Genomic DNA, 22,755 nt, shown 5'->3' on the forward strand with positions numbered 1-22,755 from the left:
TGCCCTAACGGATTTGACAATGAACTCATTTGAATCTATCATTCCCTCGAATACAGCCCAGTCCATCACAGGCAAAGCCTTCCCTATCATTCAGCACATTTACAAGGAGCACTGCCACAAGAAAGCAACATCCATCATCAGGAACCCCCACCATCTCGGCCAGGCCCTCATCGAGCAGGAGGTACAGAGCCTTAGGTCCGTGAGGTTCCTGAACCAGTGTGGATAACTGTGGTAAACCATATATATATGTTGTAACTGGGTTACCTGTCTGGACGCGCCCCCCTGCTGACTGCTCCTGTGGCTCCTCCCACAGACCCTGAATAAAGGCGATTGGGCCACTCTCAGTCCAGGGGCAGATACTCAGCATGGTCGAGGTCACATTTTACTGCTAATAAAAGCCTTTCAGTATTTACTCTACTTCCAGACTTTTGGAATAATTGATAGTGCGTCAATAACTTCACGCCGTAAATCCGAACTGACTCTACGACTTACAAACTCACTTTCAAGGACACTTTACAACTCTTCTCAACATTATATCATTTTGTAATTTGCACAATTTGCCTTATTTTGCCCATGTTAGGATATGGTGACACGTATGTACTTTGAAAATAAATTTTACTTTGACCTTGAATCGGAGTGTTGGGATCCAGATTGCAATTATAATGCTTGTTTGTTTGTTTGTTTATTTATTTAGACATGGTACAGTGGCAGAATAGGCCCTTTCAAGTCGCGCCGCCCAGCAATGCAACCTAAGTGAATTAACCTACCAACCGGTTTTGCACAGAATTGAAGTTTTATTTAAAAAAAACAACACTGGGTAGAAATTATAGTAATATTTAGGCATTAAATATTAATTGAGGATTGCAGATACAGTATTGTTTGACTGTAGGAACCAAGATCGCGTTTTCAGATGTTCCCGCTGGTTATCAGCAGGGGCGATGACAGGTGTCAATCAGAAGGATATCCCGCCCCCTACCTCCTATTGGCCCGTCTCGCCCATTTGTTTGGGCTGCACTGCGCACCGTAGGACAGGTAGGCCGCGGCACCAGGTGAGGCGGCGGTTCTGGGAGCGGAGCCAGGGCCTGGGGATAGGTTTAGCTCGCCCCGGGGATAGACCCGGACAGGCCGGAGACCCGAATCCGCGGGCGAAGCCCCGGAACCATTTCCTGAACTTTCAACTAGTAAATCTGACCTTTTAACTCATTGTCATTGATCATTGAAAGGTATTTCACTAATTAAACAACCCTAACTAATCAGTAACCCAAGGGAACCGAATTCAGTCAAATAACTAATCATTTAAACTATTGAAATGGGTTATAGTAGCTGATAACTGGGGTATCTGGCCGATGAAAGTGCGACAACTAAATTATTGGGGCGGATTAATTGTTAGGGTTAATTTAAAACTAAACTAGTTAAACAACCGAGACTAGTTACTAAATGTTGGTTGTGAGGTGATGATCATTTCTGACAGCCAAGAACAAGGTTTAAATGTGCGGCTAACCAGTACCTGAGGTAAATCATTGACTAACCAAACTATCGTAACTATTAAAAACCTGCCTCTTGGTCAGGAAGTTGCAGATCAACTCAACCGATTAACCCATTAAGTGAGGAAGTGGCAGAGGGACAGAGCTTTATTTAACTTGGCATGAAGCAATGAAAGTGTTTCTGGTTGGCGGAAAGAGTTGCCTGGTGGCCCTAGGATACAATTGACAAGTAGACTAGCTGCCAGAATCTAGGAGGAGAAGACTAAATTACTGAGGACCACCTCATGAAGTTGCAAGAGTGCATTGAGCACTAGAAGACATGCCAACTTGGTGGAGGCTACCAGGAGATGACTGAGGTCAGATATCAGAGGGAAGTGGCGGATGAAGAGGCGGGACCAAATCGAGTAAAGCAAGGTAAGATGACTTTGAGGTCATAGGTTAAGGGTGACAGGTGAAATACTTAGGGGAACCTGAGTGGGAACTCCTTTGGTCAGAGGGTGGTGCGAGTGTGGAACGAGCTGCCAGTGGAAGTAGTGGATTGCAACCTTAAAAAGAAGTTTGGATAGGTACAGCACATGGATGGGAGGGCCATCGAGGGCTTCTCACACACAGCCGTGGGAATTGAAGCCCTGTCACTGAGCGCGACACTACGGTGCCACCTCCTATGCTATTGTTTCCAATTCCAGCTTTATTCTGAGAGAGAACTGTCGACGACTAAACCTCAGGATAAACTTTAGTTACACTCATACACAGGCTGTGGTCAATGTCAGTGTTAGATATGTGGGTTATGACTGAAGAGAAAAAAAAAAGTGGCTGGAATTGCTTAGCAGTTTTGTACAAGGGAGTGTATTATGTGTGTCAAAAATCAACTTACAAAAATTGGTGAAAATAGCAAAAAGAGAGCTGTCAATATTTACAAAAAAATTATCTACCAGAAAACACAACAATAACTCCAAACTATACTTGGCCAATGTAAACTCCTGGCAGCCTCCACTGCTCTCTCAGGGTGATGAGCCCTGTGTTATGAGGCACCAAGACATACCCACAAAGTTAACTTAAGACTTTACCCTGATTCTACAGTACACATGTTTAGTCACCTCATATTTTCATCAGGCCATATATGTCACCGTATACAACCCTGAAGATTCATTTTCCTGTGGGCATACTCAGTAAGTCCATAATAGAATGAATGAAAGACCGTGTTCAATCAATGCGTAAACAACAACAAACTCTGCAACCACAAAACAAAAGGAAAATAATAAATAAATATCAAGAACATGAGATCCAGTCCTAGAAAGTGAGTCCTTTGGTTGCGTGAACAGTTCAATGACAGGGCAAGCAAAGTTGAGTGAAGTTATCCTCTTTGGTTCAAGATCTTGATGGTTGAGGGGTAGTAACTGTTCCTGAACCTGGTGGTGTGAGTCCTGAGGCTCCTGTACATTCTACCTGATGGCAGCAGTGAGAAGAGAGCCTGACCTGGGTGGTGGGGGTCCCTGATTATGGATGCCACTTTCCTATGACAATGCTCCATGGAGATGTGCTCAGGAGTGGGGGAGGTTTTACCGTGATGGACTGGGCTGTATCCAATACTTTCTGTAGGATTTTCCATTCAAGGGCTTTGGTGTTTCCACACCAGACTGTGATGCAGTCAGTTAATGTTCTCTCCACTACACAAATGTAGAAGTTTTTCAGAGTTTTAGGTATAATGCTGAGTCTCTGCAAACTGCTAAGGGAGTAGAGGCACTGGTGTGTTCTCTTTGTAATTGCACGTGTGCTGGGCCCAGGACAGTTGTTGACTTGAATGGGCTCTCGTTCACTGAGTATGAACCTTCGATCTCCCAATCACCTTGTTGTGAGCCTTGCACATAATTTATCTGACTACACTGTACTTTGTAACTGTAACACTATAGTTCTGTATTCTGATTTTCTTTTTGCTGTTACATCAGTGGTGGGCAAACAATTGGAGAGGATTCCTACAGACACGATTTATGAGCATTTGGGCAAAGTTCAAAGTAAATTTTATTATCAAAGTCACCATGTACAAAATATTCATTTTCCTGCAAACATACTCAGCAAACTATAGCAACTCAGTGACTATAACAAGATCTACCAGAAGACAACAAATTGTGCAAATGCAAATATAAATAATTAGCAATAAATAACGAGAGCATGAGATAATGAGATAAAGTCGTTAAGGTGCGATCATTGGTTGTGGGGGCATCCCAACAGATGAGTGCAGTTATACTCTTTTGTTCAAGAGACTAATGGTGGAGGGATAGTAACTGTTCTTGAACCTGAGGCTCTTGTACCTTCTACCTGATGGCAGCAATGAGAAGAGAGCCTGTCCTGGGTGGTGGGGATCTCTGTTGGTGGATACTGCTTTCCTATGACAGTGTTTCATGTAGATGTGCTCAGTGGTTGGGAGGGTTTTCCCTTTGGTGTTTCCATACCAGACCAAGCATAGTCTGATTATGGATAGTCAGCAAGCCATGCCTCCATGAGCCTGATGAATTCTTTGAGGATGTGACAAAGCACATTGATGATGACAGAGCAGAATCAGAATCAGGTTTAATATCTCTGGCATATGTTGTGAAACGTGTTGTTATGCAATACATAATAAAAAAACAAATTTACAATAATATATTTTTTAACTTAAGGCATCCATTAGTCTTGCGAGACCATGGACCTGCGCCTGGAAAGTCTTCATTCTCCAGGGCGTAGGCCTGGGCAAAGTTGTATGGAAGACCAGCAGTTGCCCATGCTGCAAGTCTCCCCTCTCCACGCCACCAATGTTGTCCAAGGGAAGGACATTAGGACTCATACAGCTTGGCACCCGTGTCGTCGCAGAGCAATGTGTGATTAAGTGCCTTGCTCAAGGACACAACACGTTCCCTCGGCTGGGGCTCGAACTCACGACCTTCAGGTAGCTAGTCCAATGCCTTAACCACTTGGCCACGTGCCCACACACAATAATATATATAAAATAAGTATATATAATGTGGGCATGTGGCCAAGTGGTTAAGGCATTCAACTAGCGACCTGAAGGTCGTGAGTTCGAGCCCCAGCCAAGGCAGCATGTTGTGTCCTTGAGCAAGGCACTTAATCACACGTTGCTCTGCGACGACACTGGTGCCAAGCTGTATCGACCCTTGCCCTTCCCTTGGACAACATCGGTGGCGTGGAGAGGGGAGACTTGCAGCATGGGCAACTGCTGGTCTTCCATACAACCTTGTCCAGGCCTGCGCCCTGGAGAGTGAAGACTTTCTTGTGAGATGCAAGACTAACGGATACCTTTAATATAAAATAAGTTAAATTAGATAAGTACTGCAAAATGGGAAAAGAAGTAGTGAGGCAAACACGAGAAAATCTGCAGATGCTGGAAATCCAAGCAACACACACAAAATGCTGGTGAACGCAGCAGGCCAGGCAGAATCTATGGGAAGAACTACAGACGACGTTTCAGGAACGGTCTCGGCCCAAAACGTCGACTATACTTCTTCCTCTAGATGCTGCCTGGCCTGCTGCGTTCCACCAGCAAAGAAGTAGTGAGGTAGTGTTCATAGGTTCAGTGTCCATTCACAAATCTGCTGGTGGGGGGAAGAAGCTGCTCCTGAATCATTGAGTGTTTGTCTTCAGGTTCTTGTATCTCCTCTCATATGGTTGCAAGGCATCACCTGGGTGATGGGGGTCGTTAATGATGGACGCTGCCTTTTTGAGGTATTGCTCCTTGAAGATGTCCTGGATGTTATGGAGGCTAGTGCCCATGATTGTGACGACTGAGTTCACAACTTTCTGCAGCTTATTTCGATTCTGTGCAGAGGCCGAACCCACCTCCCCCACCCCCCCCAATACCAGACAGCGATGCAGCAGTGGAAGTGATGTATATGGATCTTAGTATAGCATTTGACAAGATTCCCCGTGGTGGGCTCATTCTGAAAGTCAGAAGGCATAGGATCCAGGGAAACTTGGCTGCATGGATTCAGAATTGTCTTGCCCACACTTAAAGACAGAGGTTGTAGATGGAGAGTATTCTGCCTGGAGGTCAGTGACCAGAGGCATTCCACAGGGATCTGTTCTGGGACTCCTGCTCTTTGTGATTTTATGACTTGGATGAGGAACTGGAAGGGTTAGTTAGTAAGTTTGCAGATGACACGAAGGTTGGTGGAGTTGTGGATAGTGTAGAAGGTTGTCATAGGTTACAATGGGACATTGCTAGGATACAGAACAGGGCTGAGAAGTGGCAGATGGAGCTTAATCCAGAAAAGTGTGAAGTGATTCACTTTGGAAGGTCAAACTGACAGCAGAGCACAGGGTTAATGGCAGAATTCTCAGTAGTGTGGAGGAACAGAGGGAGCTTGGGATTTAAGTCCATAGACCTCTCAAAGTTGCCGTGCCAGTTGATAGGGTGGTTAAGAGGTATGTGGCCTTCATTAGTTGACTTTAAGAACCATGAGGTAATATTGCAGCTCTATAAAACCCCGGTTAGACTATGCTTGGAATATTGTATTTGATTCTGGTCGCCTCTTAATAAGAATCATTGGAGAGGATGCAGAGGAAATGTACCAGTATTCTGTCTAGATTAGAGAGAATGTTTTATGAGGATAGGTTGAGAAAGCTAGGGCTTTTTTCTTTGGAGTACAGGAGGATGAGAAGCGACTTAAGATGATAAAATAGGTCGAGTGGACAGCCAGAGACTCTTAACCAGGGTGAAAATGGCTAATACGAGGGGACATCATTTTAAGGTGATTGGAGGAAAGTATTTGGGGGGGGGTATGTTAGTGGTAAGAGTGGTAGGTTGTTTATGCGGAGAGTGGCAGGTGCCTAGAACACACTGCTGGAGGTGGTTGTAGAGGCAGATACATTAGGGACATTTAGATATGCACATGGACAAACGAAAAATGTAGGATTTTATTGGAAAGAAGGGTTCGATGGATCTGGAGTATCTTAAAACAGCAGCACAACATTGTGGAGCAAAGGGCCTATACTGTGCTGTAATATGGTCTATCTGACTCGATGGCACATGAACAAAAGCTATTCACAGTATCTCAGTACGTGTTCTATCAAGTTATGGCTGTCCCAGTAGTGGATAATACTGGGCTGTGAAGCCAGAATTGAGGGAAAGCCGAGACCTCGGAGGGTTGGAGGAGGTCACAGAGGAAGAGCGGGAAAGAGCTGGAGAGAATCTATGATAAAATATCTCTCACTCATTACAAGGGCGGATGCCATCCAGAACTGTATTTGGATATCAGGTACTCACTCTCTATGAGTTAGCAGAATAGTGGGTTGTGTGGTGATCTGGGGAGAGAGCATGTGTATTGACTGAGAGATGTTGCCTGGGGCTGGAATGGTTGTTTCCAGTGCAACCCTCCTTAGAGATATTTCCTGACACTCTCTCTCTCAGTCTCTCTCTCCCCCATATCTTCTCTGCAGTTTGTCAGAAGTTCCAGATTCTGGAAGACCAGACGGTTGCGCACGTTTTACAGGAGCAGGAAGGTGAGTATTGTGAGTGTGTGTGTGTTTCTGCGCGCATGCACCCATGTGTTCTCGCATTCTCATGAGGCTGCACATATAATGCTGAGGTCAGAGGTTTGGGAGATACTGTCAAAGTTGAGTGAGGCTAGAACTCAAGGTCATGGGTTAAGGATGAAAGTTGAAGTATTTGTGGGGAATATGAGGGGGAGCTTCTTCACTCACAGCGTGGTGTGAATGTGGCATGAAGTGGTGGATGAAGGTTTGTTTGTGAGATTGAAGAGAAGTTTGCGTAGGTAACTGTGTGGGAAGGGTGTGGAGGGATATGGTCTGGGTGCAGGTCGTTGGGACTAGGCAGAGTAACAGCTCAGCACAGGCTAGGTGGGACGAAGGGCTTGTTCCTGTTCTGTGTTGCTCAATGACTCTAAACTGTAGTGATTAGTGTTGTGCTGATTGATTCAAGGACTGATTGGTGTAAGGAAAATAGCTGTTCTTGAACCTGGTGGTGTAGAACTTCAGGCTTTGGCACTTCCTGCCCGATGGTAGCTGTGAGAAGATGGCACAACTGCATGGTGGGAATCTTTAGATATTGCTTTCTTGATGCAACACCTCCTGCAGATACCACCGTTGGTGGAGAGGGTTGTGCCCGTGATGGTATTGTTAGTTAGTTACTGCCTGTAATGCTGCTGTGGTTTAGAGCAGCCATGAAGGTCCTCCATCTCTATCCGTCCTTGGCCATCTTCTCTATTGTGCCCCAGGTGTGGTTCAGGGTCCTCATTTCTGCCTCTGTGTTAGGGTGCCAATTTGTCTTTCATCTCCCATGTTTCCTTTGCCCTTCAGGGGTCCAATGAAGTGCTGTCTTGTTGATAGAGTGGGCCTCTCTTTTCATTATGTGCCCAATCCATCTCCAAGGTTTCCTCATGATGATTGTGGCCATGTCCTCTTGGTGACACAGAAAGAATAGGGTATGGTTGGAGATCTTTATTGTTCCAGAGGCTCATGGTGTGGAACGACAACAGCTTGGCAAGGTGGCTCTCTGTCATGCGCCAGCATTCTGACCCGTAGAAGAGTGTGGACAGAACACAGCTCTGCTACAGCTTCACCTTGGTGTGGGCGCCGTACTTGGTTGATCCTCATAGTTGCTCATTGATCTGAAGATGTTTCTAGTTGTGATGTTATTGGGTTGAATCCATAAGACCATGAGACAATAAGCTATAGGAGCAGAATTAGGTCATTTGGCCCATCAAGTCTGCTTCACCATTGCATCATGGCTGATCCAATTTTCCTCTCAGCCCCAATCTCCTGCCTTCTCTCCATATCCCTGCATGCCCTGACCGATCGAGAATCTATCAACCTCTTCCTTAAATATACATAAAGACTTGGACTCCACGGCTGCCTGTATGCAAGAATATCACAGATTCACCCCTCTCTGGCTAATGAAATTCCACCTCATTTCTGTTCTAAAAGGACTCCACTCTATTCTGAGGCTGTGTCCAATCAATTCTGGCCATCTTCTCTCTCATGTCTCTGTAATGCCCTTTACTCCACTGTGACACTGATAACATCTGACTTTAGCTGCTTCTTCTCAAATTTCAGAGTAAATTTTCCCCTAGGGTTCTTTTATCTTGTGCTCTCTTATCAATTCTGGTTCATTGCACAATGCCCAATGCAGAATAGGTGAACCCCTAGTGAACACAGCCACGAGCTGCTCTAAAAAGCCATCTCGTAGGCACTCCAGAAATTTCACCTCCAGGAATCCAGCATCAATCTGATTTCCTCAATCTACCTGTATATCAAAGTTCTCCGTGACTATTGTAACATTGCCTGTTTGACATGCATTTTCTATGCCCTGTTGTAATTTGTAGGCCATATCCTTACTATTGTTTGGGGGTCTGTATAAAACTCCCATCAGGGTCTTGTTACCCTTGCAATTGCTTAGTTTTATCCACAAAGATTCAACACCTTCCTAATGATTTGATTTCAGTTTTTTTGCCAACAGAGCAATGCCAAACCCTTCTGCCTTCCTGCCTCTCCTTCTGATACATTGTGTACCCTTGGACATCGAGCTCCCAGTTCTGTTCTTCTTTCAGTCATGACTCAATGATGCCTACAACATCATACCCGCCAATCTGCAACTGTGCTGCAAGTTCATCTACCTTATTCCGTATACATCAGTATATGGAATAAGGTAGATGAATATATTTGAAGGCGCATTCAATTATAACACCTCCAGTTCTGTATTCACCCTTTTCAATTTTGTCAGTTTTTTACATTGCAGCTCATGTTGTTGACTGCAATTGAGTCCAAAGCTCCTGCAGCTTCTTGTGTTTCTGCACATTCAAATTGATGGGAGGCGTATGGAGGGCTATGGTCCAGGTTCAGGTCGATGGGACTAAGCAAAATAACAGTTTGGTGTGGTCTAGATGGGCCAAAGGGCCTGTTTCTATACTGTAGTGCTCTATAAGCACACGTTTGTACCTTAGACTGTGAAAGCTAGACATTGAATGTACAGGGAATTCCACTTAATTGGGCCTTTGGTTAAAAGGAGCAGCTGCTTATTTGGGACAACTCTTAAACATCAAAAACTAATGGAGAAAATAGCTGGGCTTCCTTAGTTTATTCGTGACACAACGTTGCTTAATTGGGACAGGAGACTTGCTGACAGTTGCTAACTAGCGTCAGTCACGTCCCCATGCATGGCTGTTTGACACGACACTGAGCTTAGAGCAAGCAGTTTTAAAATAACGTCATTTGTGCGTTTTGTTTTCAGAAAGCAGTGATTTTTGTTGCTGATCGTTGGTGAGTAATAAGCAGTAAGACAATTTAGAGCTGTTTTGCTCACTGTGGCTTCAAGCATTCAGGCTTGGAGATGCCAGAAATAGCCAGGAGTGAAAATGAAAGAATTTCACTATTTCAAGTTAGGAGCTATGAAGAATTTGAAGGAGTTGACAATCATCTTTGAATGTTACAATGAAAATGAAGATTTGGAGGATGCAGTAGTTGAATGCATTGTATGAAGGCAGTCCGTTATCTGCACTAGGTGTCTGTGCTGACTTTGTTCATTTACAATCAATCAAAATAACATGGCAGCGTACACTGGATAAATTCCTCTGTCGATAACTATTAGGAATTAATACAATTTTATAGTATGGTAGTAGTATTGGTAGTGTTCTAATTGTTTTTCATTTAACTACACGATTTGTTACAGTTAAAGTTTTTTTAAAAAATAAAACTTTTTAACTATCTCTGTGAAACTTTGGCTAATTGGGGCAGCCACTTAGCAGAGCCAAAATGTACTGGTCTCGATGTATCCCAGTTAGCAGGATCCGCTGTATCTGTAAATACCTCAGCCAGTTAGTTGGTCCTTTAGTACTCGCCTGGCTTACTGTCCGGATCAAACACCTTCTGTGGATTCACTCTCTTGAAGAATGCTTAGACCCTTCACTGATGCTACTGTACGTGCCCGTGATGGAACAGCCCGTCCAGCACAGTACTGTTCTGTGTTTAATGCTCTATCGAAGGCACAAAGCACATGGCATCATTAAACTGTGATGCTGCTGCAGGTTGGGGTTTCCTTGCACCTGTACATCCTGTACGTACATGTCTGTGCATACTTACTGCCTGTTACACCGCTGGCGTTCAGGGCAGCAATGAAGCTCCTCCACCCCTGGTAGTGGTCAGGGCTTCCTTCATCATGTCAGTAGCTCCTCATTTTTCACTACTGTCAGCCATGCAACTCTTGCATGGGCGCTCAGGAATACCGTCACACTTGGATGTAAGAGGAATCTTTATTTCTGTTTCCGTAAAAATGTTTTTGACCAGTCAGGGTTGTTAGCCTTGAGCTGAACTCTTGAACCTGGAAGACTGGTGGACCACTCTTAGTCTGGCCTCAACCCTTTGACCTGTTTGGCATGAGAGACCCTACCAAGAGTAAAAGCACAAAGACCCGACTCCAGTCAACATAGCTCTCCGGGCCATTGAGGCAGGCAAGCCTCCAAACCTCAGCAAGGTTGTGGTCCTCTTGGAGGAGGTACACTTGTGTATGTGACACTAAAATCGACTTTTGACCTATAGAAATCTTCTCATGCTAATGTGTGTGTATACTTTTGTATTTGACCTCTCTTAGTCTGTGTCCATGTCTGACCTTGAACTTAGGGATTTCCAGGAAGAGGAATCTGCCCTGTGCAGAGAGATTATGGTTGGCCTGCTCCCATTGGGACATGCGAGATACTGGGAGGGACGGATAGGGGAGATGCTGGCATCTGGACTGGGAGTTTGAGATGGTCAAGAAACATTACTACACTTTACATTTTTATCACTCTGCCTCCAGAGGTGTTTAGAGAAACAGTGTAGAACAGGCTTTTCCAGTCCAACGAGTCCAGCAACCCGAGCCTAATCACAGGACAATTCAGAATGACCGATAAACCGACTAATCATACGTCTCTGGAACGTGGGGGGACCTAGGTGCTCACCGAGAGAACGTGCAAACTCCATACAGCCAGTGCCAGAATTGAACTCCGACTCTCCCAGCTGTAATAGCTCGCACTACCCTCTATGCTACCGTGTCTTCAGGTTCAAGTTTATGGTGTTCAGTTCTGGTCGTCTCATTATAGGAGGGATGTGGAAGCTTGAGAGAGGGTGTAAAGGAGATTTTCCAGGATGCTGCCTGGATTAGAGAGCATGTCTGATGAGCATAGACTGAGCGAGCTCTGGAGAGGAGGATGAGAGGTGGTTTGAAAGAGGTGTACAAGATGATAAGAGGCATAGATCAAGTGGATATTCACAGACTTTTTCCCAGGGCAGAAATGGCTAATACATCATCATCATCCTTATGTGTGGAATGAGGTGGGTGATCATGGTCTATGACCACTATTGTTCTTTCCGTTGCCGCCTTCTGGCAGTGTCTTTACAAGACAGGTGAACCCAGCCATTATTGATACTCTTCAGAGACTGTCTCCCTGGTGTCAGTGGTCGCATAACCAGGACTTGTGATCTGCATCGGCTGCTCGTACGACCACCCATCTCCTACTCCCATGGCTTCACCTGACCCTGATCGGGGGTAAATCAGGTGCTACATTTTGCCTAGTGGTGACCTGCAGGCTAGTGGAGGGAAGGAGTGCCTTACACCTCCTTTAGTAGTGACGTATCTCCACCCTGCCACTTAAGGGTAATACAAGAGGATACCTTTTAAGGTGTTTGGAGGTAAATAGAGGGGGATTGTCAGAGGTAAGTTTTTTTTACACAGAGTGGTGGGAGCATAGAATGCCCTGCCAGGGCTGGGGGAGGTAAATATGTTAGGGACATTTAAGAAACTCTTAGGTAGGCATATGGGTGTTAGAAAAATGGGGGTCTATGTAGAAAGGTTTGGTCCTGGAGTAGGTTAGAATGTCGGCACAAGCCTGTGCTGTGTCATGTTCTGTATTTATTATCACAAGCACACATACCCATGGTACGAGGTGGTTGTCCATCGTGTCCGACGATGACGGAACCTGCCGTTGCACTGCGGCAGTTCCACTCTCTCAACCTTGGAAGTCTGGATCCAGTGGTACGAAGAAGCGTCATGAACTGGGGTCTTCCTTGGTTGCAGGGCATCTTCTGTGCCTTGTCATGCCCTTCGCTCTCCATGGGACGCTGCAGGACCACCTTCCTGGCTGTTGGATCTCACCGTAGATCTCATCTGCCCAGTCCGCTGGAGCTGGCGCTGAGTACTGGGACAGGCATGTCCCTATCTCAGCGGGGTATGAGGGTGTTGGCTACCCTCACCTGACTGAGGCTGCCACATGCAGTCAGCAACTTGGAGCCACAGGTGAGAGCTGAGTGTTCATTAGAGACCAAAGGTGAGTGAGCTGCCCCAGATTGGACATGACAAGCCCCTTCACCAAAGGTGCTGCCCCTTCACCAAAGGTGCTACCCGCCCCCTAGACACCCCATACAACCTGCCACCCCTCCACATGGTATATTTGCCATGAAAATGTAGGCCTTTCAATATTTGAGGTCCCCCTCTCCCCATTCTTCTAAACTCAGAGTACAGACTCGTATGTTCCTCGTATTAACCCTTTCATTCCCAGGATCATTCTTGTGAACCACCTCTGAACCCTCTCCAATGCCAGCACATCCTCTCTTACAGAAGGTGCCCAAAACTGCTCGCAATACTCCAAGTGCGGTCTCACCAGTGCCTTATAAAGTCTGAACACTACCTTCTTGGTTTTATGTTGTAGTCCTCTAGAATATAAATGCAAGGATGTAACGCTGAGGCTTGATAAATCCATCTTCATTTAATCAGCTCCTGTGCTTATTCTTGCAGTTGAGGAGCACCTTGCAACCAACAGGCTGAAGGCCCAGCAAGTGCGGGTGAACCTTACGGTGGCGAGGCGGCTGCAGGAGGAGGAAGATGAGCAGAGCCGGAGGCTCGACCGGAAACTCTGCCGACAAAGGTGAGATCCAGCCTTCGTCCTGCAGCTAACATATTTAAAAATTTGCCCATTGTTCTTATCTGATCCAGCAGCAACTATCCGCAAACAAAGCAGGCACTACATATGTGTTAAAGGTTACAAGGAATTACTGTCTTACAGTTATCATCATCATCATCATTATGTACCACATACCATGTCGTATGATGCAGGTCTCCATGACTGTGATTGTGTCTGGTGAATTTTTACTGAGGTAGCCGGCTATTGCGTTTTTCTGGGCATTGTCTTTGTAAGACAGGTGATCAGAATCAGGTTTAATATCACTAGCGTATGTCATGAATTTGTTGTCTTTGTGGCAGCAGTACATCACAATACATAATAGAAAAAAATTATGAATTACAGTAAATCTACATATATTGTGTACATGAAATATTTAAATAAGTAGTTCAGAAATAGAAATTAAAAAGTAGCGTGGTTGTGTTCATGGGTTTAATGTCCATTCAGAAATCTGATGGCAGAGGGGAAGAAGCTGTTCTTGAATCATTGAGTGCGTGTCTTCAGGCTGCTGTACCTCCTTCCTGATGGTAACAATGAAAAGAGGGCATGTCCTGGGTGATGGGAGTCCTTAATGATGGACGCCGCCTTTTTGAGACACTGCTCCTTGAAGATGTCCTGGTTACTATGGAGGCTGGTGCCCGTGATGGAACTGACTAAGTTTATGACTCTCTGCAGCTTATTTTGATCCTGCGCAGTAGCCCCCGCCCCGTCCCCGATACCAGACAAATGACACAGCCAGCTAGAATGCTCTCCACTGTACACCTGTAGAAATTTGAGAGTGTTTTAGGTAACAAACCAAATCTCAAACTCCTAATGAAACATAGCCGCTGTCTTGCCTTCTTTGTTGCTGCATCGATAGGTTGGGTCCAGGTAAGATCCTCAGAGAAACTGACACCCAGGAACTTGAAATTGCTCACTCTTTCCACTTCTGATCCCTCTGAGGACTGGCGTGTACTCTCTGATCTTACCTTTTCTGAAGTCCACAATCAGCTTTTTGGTCTTACTGATGTTGAGTGCAAGATTGTTGCTGCAGCACCACTCAACTAGCTGATCTATCTCACCCACATACAACTTCTTGTCACCATCAGAAATTCTACCAACAATAGTGAATCGTCAGCAAATTTATAGGTGGCATTTAAGTTGTGTATAGCCACACAGTCATAGGTATAGAGAGGAGAGCAGTGGGCTAAGCACACACCCCTGAGGTGTGTCAGTGTTGATTGTCAGTGAGGTGGAGATGTTATTTCCGATCTGCACAGGTTATGGTCTTCTGGTTAGGAAGCGAGGATCCATTTGCAGAGGGAGCTACAGAGGCCCAAGTTCTGGATCTTTTCGATCAGATCTATAGGAATGAATATGTTAAACACTGAGCTATAGTCAGCATCCCAGCCACTGTCAATCCATCAGAGACTGTCTGCCTGTCATCAGTGGTCACATAACCAGGACCTGTGATCTGCACCAGCTGCTCATACGGGCCATCCACCACCTGCTCCCATGGCTTCACATGACCCTGATCAGGGGGCTAAGCAGGTGCTATACCTTGCCTGAGGGTGACCTGCAGGCTAGCGGAGGGGAGGAGTGCATTAGACCTTTTTTGGTAGAGATGTATCTCCACCACCCTAATTACAGTTATATAAAGTATAAAAAACAGTAGAAACATGATTACTAATGTCGTAAAAGAGTTAAATACTTATCAACCAATCACTAAGCCACACCAGACAATAAACTGTTGGAGGGAAGCACAGCAGCCTTCCCCTCTCTCTCTGTCTCGTTGCGGCCCAGCCTAAGTGAAGCTTCCAACTTACGCAAAGAAATTGCCCCTTTTTATACTCTTCGGGGCTATTTACCTTAGGACTGTAAGCAGCAGGTAGTATTTGCACCTGCAGAATCATCTTCAGACAAACATGTTTTTCACTATTACCTACTCTCCAGACTGTTGTCCGGTACTCACACTAAGTTTTCAAAACGTTGCTTTGGACTGCAACACACACACAACACTGGAGGAGCTCAGCAGGTCAGGCAGCATCTATGGAAATGAATAAACAGTCGACGTTTCAGGCTGAGACCCTTCAGCAGGACTGAGAAGGAAGGGGGAAGATGCCAGAATAAAAAGGAGGGAGAGGGGAAGGAGGCTAGCTGGTGATGGGTGAAGCCAGATGGGTGGGGAAGGTCAAGGGCTGACGATTAAGGAATCTGATAGGATAGGAGAGGAGAGTGGATCATTGGAGAAAGAGAAGGAGGAGGGGACCCAGGGGGAAGTAATAGGCAGGTGAAAAGAGGTAAAGGGTCAGAGTGGGGAATAGAGGAAGAGGTGTTGAAATTTGTTTCCCAGAAGGAGAAAATTATATTCATGCTATCAGGTTGGAGGCTATGCAGACGTGTTGCTCCTCCGCCTTGGAAAGCATTCTTTATCGGTATCTAATCTCAGGGGTCATGCACATCTCTAGATGTGTCACCACATCTCACGATGACACCATCTTGTTCTACAGGTTTCCATTTTGGGATACATATTTTAGGTATTTTTAACTTGCAATAATAAAATATATAAGCTTGTAAATACACCAGGATAGTGCAGTAATGTAGGGTTAATGTAATTCTTTATAGTGCCAGCGACTTTCTCTTCACCATTTACACCTCGGATTTCAACTACTGCACAGAGTCTTGTCACCTTCAGAAGTTTTCTGATGACTCTGCCATAGTTGGATGCATCAGCAAGGGAGATGAGGCTGAGTACAGGGCCACGGTAGGAAACTTTGTCACATGGTGTGAGCAGAATTATCTGCAGCTTATTGTGAAAGAGACTAAGGAGCTGGTGGTAGACCTGAGGAGAGCTAAGGTACCGGTGACCCCTGTTTCCATCCAGGGGGTGAGTGTGGACATGGTGGAGGATTACAAATACCTGGGGATACGAATTGACAATAAACTGGACTGGTCAAGGAATACTGAGGCTGTCTACAAGAAGGGTCAGAGCCGTCTCTATTTCCTGAGGAGACTGAGGTCCTTTAACATCTGCCGGACGATGCTGAGGATGTTCTACGAGTCTATGGTGGCCAGTGCTGTCATATTTGCTGTTGTGTGCTAGGGCAACAGGCTGAGGGTAGCAGACACCAACAGAATCAACAAACTCATCCGTAAGGCCAGTGATGTTGTGGGGATGGAACTGGACTCTCTCATGGTGGTGTCTAAGTTGCATGCCATCTTGGACAATGTCTCCCATCCACTACATAATGGACTGGTTGGGCACAGGAGTACATTCAGCCAGAGACTCATTCCACCGAGATGCAACACAGAGCGTCATAGGAAGTCATTCCTGCCTGTGGCCATCAAACTTTACAACTCCTCCCTTGGAAGGTCAGACACCCTGAGCCAATAGGCTGGTCCTGGACTTATTTCATAATTTACTGGCATAATTTACATACTACCATTTAACTATTTATGGTTCTATTACTATTTATTATTTATGGTGCAACTGTAACGAAAACCAATTTCCCCCGGGATCAATAAAGTATGACTATGACTATTTCTTGCCACTGTCTGTATGTTCTCCCTGTGATTGCATGGATTTCCGTTGCGTGCTCCGGTTTCCCCCTACAATCCAAAAAGACGTATGGGTTAGGGTTAGTGAGTCGTGGGCACGCCATGTCAACACTAGAAGCGTGACAACACTTGCGGCTGCCCCCTGCACATCCTCGGACTGTGTTGGACATTACCACATTTCAGCGTATGTTTTGATGTACGTGTGACGATTAAAACTAATCTTTAATCTTTTGAAACTCCTGCAGAAAAATAGCTTTGGTGTTACAGGTCTGAAACTCTCTAGCCCTGGGGTTCCCAAGCTGAGGTCCATGGATCCTTCAGTTTATAGTAGGGTTCCATGGCATAAAAAAAGTTGGGAACCCCTGCTCTAGCCTCAAATTCCCTTTTTCCTCATTGACAGTGTTGTTTTTATGACGTGATTCTTTCTAACAGGAGGCACACACAAAATGCTGGAGGAGCTCAGCAGGTCAGGCAGCATCTGTGGAAACGAACGAACAGTCAGTGTTTCAGGCCAAGACTCTTCTTCAGGACTGGAAAGAAAGTTTCTTAGGACCATAACAGTTGGATTAAAGCAGGACCACCTGTATGAAGAGGTGGATGCCCTGTGAAGGGGGAGGAAGGGGCAACTCAGGTGGGAGACGGAGATGGGGTGGTGTGTGAGCTGGACTGCCACTCTGAATGCTTGACATTTCTGTCTCTGCCAGTCGGGTCCTTCCTGTGTGCCCAGACCATCATCCCTGCAGCAGGATGACTGTAATGGGGACAAGACAACTGCTTACCTTTTTGTCAACTGCGGGTTGGCGAAGAGAGTGAGGAGAAAGAAGCAAGGGCCTGTGTCACAGTTCATCTTGAGCAGCAGCATGTCTGACGACCCTATGATGGACAGGCGCGCGCACACACACACACACAAAAGACACAAAACACACAGAGACAGACGGACATCGAGTGCTGGTGGCAGAGCATCAATTCAGTGAAGGACGCCCTCTGGTCTGCTGGCACATCAAAGATGTCCACAGAGGAATGCTGCCAGCTGGCCCATTCCATGCCGCAGGAGTATGTGCTGAGGGACGCACTGAAGCTTGGTGCAAGGTGGAGAAGGACCACAGTGTGGGCTTCTGCATTTGTACTGGGAGAGGTTGGGTTGGGTGAGGAAGCCTCTCCATAGTTATAGTAGTGAACCTCCCCAGGGAGGCACAGGAGTGGCAACAGTCCTCCTTTGTTTCAAGGAAGGTAGTAGAACACTACCGAAAGCATTGACTATAGATGTAAGAATGAAAGAGATTTATTCTTATAAATTATTTTGTATTATGAATAAAGTTTATTTTAATATAGAGAAAAATTCCACTTCTGCATTTTCTAACTGGTTCCTTCCTTCTCTCCCCCGCCCAAGCAGAATGGACTTGGAAAACCATTGTAAACAGACATCAGAGGAAAAGTTTCCCCAGTGGGATGAGACCAGACAGCGATCACAGACAGAGGTGAGAGACTTTAGAACTAATTTGTCATTGATGGTAGGCAGCTATCAATCCCAGGGGCAGGAAGATGTGAAGAACCGGCTGCTGCCCAGCCAGCGGGTTCTCCCTCTCCACATCACCGATGTAGTCCAAGGGAAGGGCAAGTGCTGATACAGCTTGGCACCAGTGTCGTCGCAGAGATTGCCAGAGTGAAGTTGCCCAGCTCCGGATTTCTTCCTTGGGGTTTACTCCCGAAGCCTTTCCCATGGGTGGGTATGGCCACAAGGCAGTGGAAGTTTAAAATCAGAGTTTTCCTTCTCCGAGGCGGGCTGCCGTCCAAAGCTGACGAGCCCCTCCTGCCTGAATCAACTGGTTTTGAGGTGCCAATGGTCTACCTTGGCCCTTTTCTCTTGTCTGTAGAAGCAGTTCCATCATGCCTAGTAGTTAAGCCACACGTGAAGGCCAGGAGTTGGACTTAGTTGTCAGAGGCTGTGAGAGATGCACACCATTTGGAGCACTTTATAGGTAAATTTTACCACTGCTCCATTTCCCTTCTCTGAGATTTAAAAAAAAGATCCAGTATTTAAATTTAATTACAGATGTTGAAAGTTGCTGAAATCAGTGGAATGGGAATCCAGTGGCTTCTGGTTAACTGGGACACATTGGGACCAGCACATTTTTGCCCAATTAAGCAGGTCCCCAATGAGCAGGTTTCATTGAAATAGTTAAAAAGATAGAAAAAAGACAAACTGTTATTTAACTGAGTAACAAATTATGTATTTAAAGGAAATACACAACAAATTAGAACACTACTAATGCTACTACAGTACTGTAAAACTGTGTCCTAGTTCTTAATAGTTACTGACAGAGGAATTCATCCAGTGATCTCTGCCGCATTGTAAATGAACAAAATCAGCACAGACACCAAGTGCAGATAATGGACTGGTTTCAAAGAGTGGTTTTCATGATGGCATTGAAATCTTCATTTGCATTGTAACATTCAAGAGGATTATTGATGCCTTCAATTTCTTCATAGTACCTAACTTTTGTTGAAGTAGCAAAATCATTTCATTTTCACTCCCAGCCATTCCTGGCATCTCCAAGCCAGGATGCTTGAAACCGCAGTACGCAAAACGGCTCTGAATTATCTTGGTGCTTATTTCTCGCCAACTATCAGTGACAAAAATCACTGTTTTTTGAACACCAACACATGCACTGATGCTATTTCAAAACTGCTTTATGCATGGTGTAGTGTCTAACAGTCACACAGTGCATGCGCTGACCCTAGTTGAAACTTTTCAGCCAAGATCTCCTGTCCCAATTAAGTGGGATAGTGTCCCAAATCGGCGAAAGGAATCCCAGGTATTTTCTCAATTAGTTTTAGTTCTTTAAAAGTTGCCCAAATAAGTAGGTGTCCTGATTAACGGTTGGCTTAATTAACCAGAATCTACTGTACTTGCTAGTCCATTGAATTAACTCTTACATAACCACGGTATTCTGTAGTTAACCTCAAGGTACAGGTAGAGTTGTCCAAATTAAACAGAGCTACCTAACTAAGTACCTTTACTTTCATTGCAGATTTTCCAAAAATGAAAAGATTCAGGTTTATTATCATGTATGTTGTGAAATTTGTTGTTTGGTGGCGGCAGTATAGAAAAAAATTCACTATAAGATGCAATAACTTGGGTGCCAGTTAGCAGTTGGAGCAACACTGTTACAGCTTGGGTGTTCTGGAGTTCAAAGTTCAATTCCGATGCTGTCTTTAAGAAGTTTGCATGTTCTCCCTGTGAACTGTGTAGGTTTCCTCCAGGTGCTCTGGTTTCCTCTCACAGTCCAAATATGTACCAGCTAGCAGTTAATCAGTCATTGTGAATTGTCCTGTGATTAGGCTAGGGTTAAAAGGTGAGTTTGGGCGGTGCAGTTCATTGGAACAGAAGGTGCTTTATCTCTTAAGTAAAGCAATAAAATATGTAATGAAAATATTTTTAAAAAGTTAGTGCAAAGAAAGAGAGCAAAATAGTGAGGTAGTGTTCGTGGACTGCTCAAAAATCTGGTGGTGGAGGGGAAGAGGCTGTTCTTAAGACGTTGAGTGTGTGTCTTTGGGCTCCTGTAGCTCCTCCCTGATGGTAATAATGAGAAGAGGCATGTCTTGGATGGTGAGGGTCCTTAGTGATGGATGAGGTGTCCTCGATGGTGGGGGGGGCGCTAGTGCCCACGATGGAACTGTCTGAGTCTATGACCCTCTGCAGCTTTTCCCGATCCTGTGCAGTGGCCTACCCCACCCATACCAGATGGTGAGGCCACCAGTTAGAGTGCTCCTCTGTAGAAATTTGCAAGTGTCTTTGCTGACAAACCAGACCTCCTCACACTCCTAATGAAATATAGCCGCTGTCGTGCCTTCTTTGTAACTCTTCAGCATAACTTTATTATTGAGAGTCTGAGACTCAAGATTAGATTAGCTTTATTTGTCACATGTACATCAAAATAATAGAGTGAACTGCATCACTCGCATCAAATCAAATCAGTGAGGGCAGCCCGCAAGTGTTGCCGCACCTCCAGTGCCAACATACCAGGCCCACAATATCACTAATGTGACGAAAAACCAAGTTATCAGAAGATAGATGCTGATGAGAGAGATAAGAGAGACAAATGGAGAAACATTCAAAATGTTAATGAGAGAGGAGAGAGATTAACGAAAAGAGACACCAGTCCGAGTATTGACAGACTGGTTGCTTTGAACCTGAACTGTTTGAAGTTTGATGGACAGGCGATACCCCAGCAGGGGGATAAAAGGAACAGGTTCGCTAAGGCACGAGACACCACGAGATCACGAGATAACGAGACCCTAGAAAAGCAGTGTGCCCCCACAAGTTGGTGAGAGTTTGGAGGTCTGGTCGCGGGAACCGACCATAGATGCACAGGGTGAAAAGGTACAATCGGCGGGAACCTGGTGTGTGTGTCCACCCTTGCCTGGGTGCTGGGTTCACCGCGGAAGAACGGTTGTATCCGGAATGGAGGGGTCACAGTCGGTGACCACAGAAGACATTAAAAGGGTTCGCCCGAAAGCTAACTGCGGAGAACATCAAGGTCTGTCTGAATCCGATTTGCATATCATCCTTCTCTCTCTCTCTCTCTCTCTCTCCAACAGCACAACAGCGATTACTGCGAACTGTACTAAGCTGAACTGAACTCTGTGTCACTTGAGACTGATCATTTTACCCCTAGACTGCAATAGAGCTTGTCTGATTCCTATTACCCTAGTTCTGTGTACAGGTGTGTTTTATCACTGCTAACCTGTTGCATTTATATCCTTACGATTAGAGTACTGTGTTACTTATTTCTTTAATAAAACTTTCTTAGTTCCAGTAATCCAGACTCCAACTAAGTGGTCCATTTCTGCTGGTTTGGCAACCCAGTTACGGGGTACGTAACACTAACCTTAACTTGTATGTTTCTGTGATGTGTGAGGAAACCGGAGCACCCGGAGGAAACCCACGCAGCCATGGGGAGAACGTACAAACTCCTCACAGCCAGAGGCAGGAATTGAACCTGGGTCACTGGCACTGAGTTAGTGTTACGCTCACCATGAAGTGACCATGCCGCCCCAAAGTTTATTTATATTTAGAGATCACCATGGTAACAGACCCTTCTGGCCAATGAGCCTGTGGTGCCCCATTACACCCATGTGACTAATTAATCTACTAACCAATACATTGTTTGAACGTGGGAGGAAACTGGAGCACACAGAGGAAGCCACAGAGGAACATGCAGAGAACATATGAACTCTGCATGTAGAACAGAGGGATCTAGGAATAATGGTGCATAGTTCCCTGAAGGTGGAATCTCATGTGGATGGGGTGGTGAAGAAAGCTTTTGGTGTGCTGGCCTTTATTAATCAGAGCATTGAGTATAGGAGTTGAGATGTAATGTTGAAATTGTATGAGGCATTGGTGAGGCCAAATTTGGAGTATTGTGTACAGTTCTGGTCACCGAATTATAGGAAAGATGTCAACAAAATAGAGAGAGTACAGAGATTTACTAGAATGTTGCCTGGGTTTCATCTCCTAAGTACAGAGAAAGGTTGAACAAGTTAGGTCTTTAATCTTTGGAGCATAGAAGGTTGAGGGGGGACTTGATAGAGGTATTTAAAATTATGAGGGGGATAGATAGAGTAGACGTGGATAGGCTTTTTCCATTGAGAGTGGGGGAGATTCAAACAAGAGGGCATGAGTTGAGAGTTAAAGGGCAAAAGTTTAGGGGTAACATGAGGGGGAACTTCTTTACTCAGAGAGTCGTGGCTGTGTGGAACGAGCTTCCAGCAGAAATGGTTGAGGCAGGTTCGAT

The 22,755-nt window shown here is 45.3% G+C and overlaps 1 protein-coding gene across 9 annotated transcripts in view; it reads left to right on the forward strand.

Annotated features, from left to right (window-relative positions):
• Nucleotides 1-1,025: 1,025 nt before the first annotated feature.
• The window catches only part of LOC140197905 (proteasome subunit beta type-6-like), an 83,776-nt gene continuing 62,046 nt past the window's right edge, over nt 1,026-22,755 (forward strand). For 7 of the 9 annotated variants that reach the window (XM_072258491.1, XM_072258493.1, XM_072258492.1 and 4 more), the window contains exons 1-4: nt 1,026-1,898; nt 6,915-6,977; nt 13,258-13,387; nt 18,351-18,435. In XM_072258491.1, the coding sequence (XP_072114592.1) occupies nt 1,832-1,898; nt 6,915-6,977; nt 13,258-13,387; nt 18,351-18,435 (345 nt within the window). In that variant the 5' untranslated portion in view covers nt 1,026-1,831. Of the gene's footprint in view, nt 1,899-6,914; nt 6,978-13,257; nt 13,388-18,350; nt 18,436-21,559; nt 21,685-22,755 lie in introns of those variants that run through there. The other 2 variants (XM_072258494.1, XM_072258496.1) reach the window with 2 other exon arrangements.

This window comes from Mobula birostris, chromosome 5 (assembly GCF_030028105.1).
Source record: "Mobula birostris isolate sMobBir1 chromosome 5, sMobBir1.hap1, whole genome shotgun sequence".
Lineage (NCBI taxonomy): Eukaryota > Metazoa > Chordata > Chondrichthyes > Myliobatiformes > Myliobatidae > Mobula > Mobula birostris.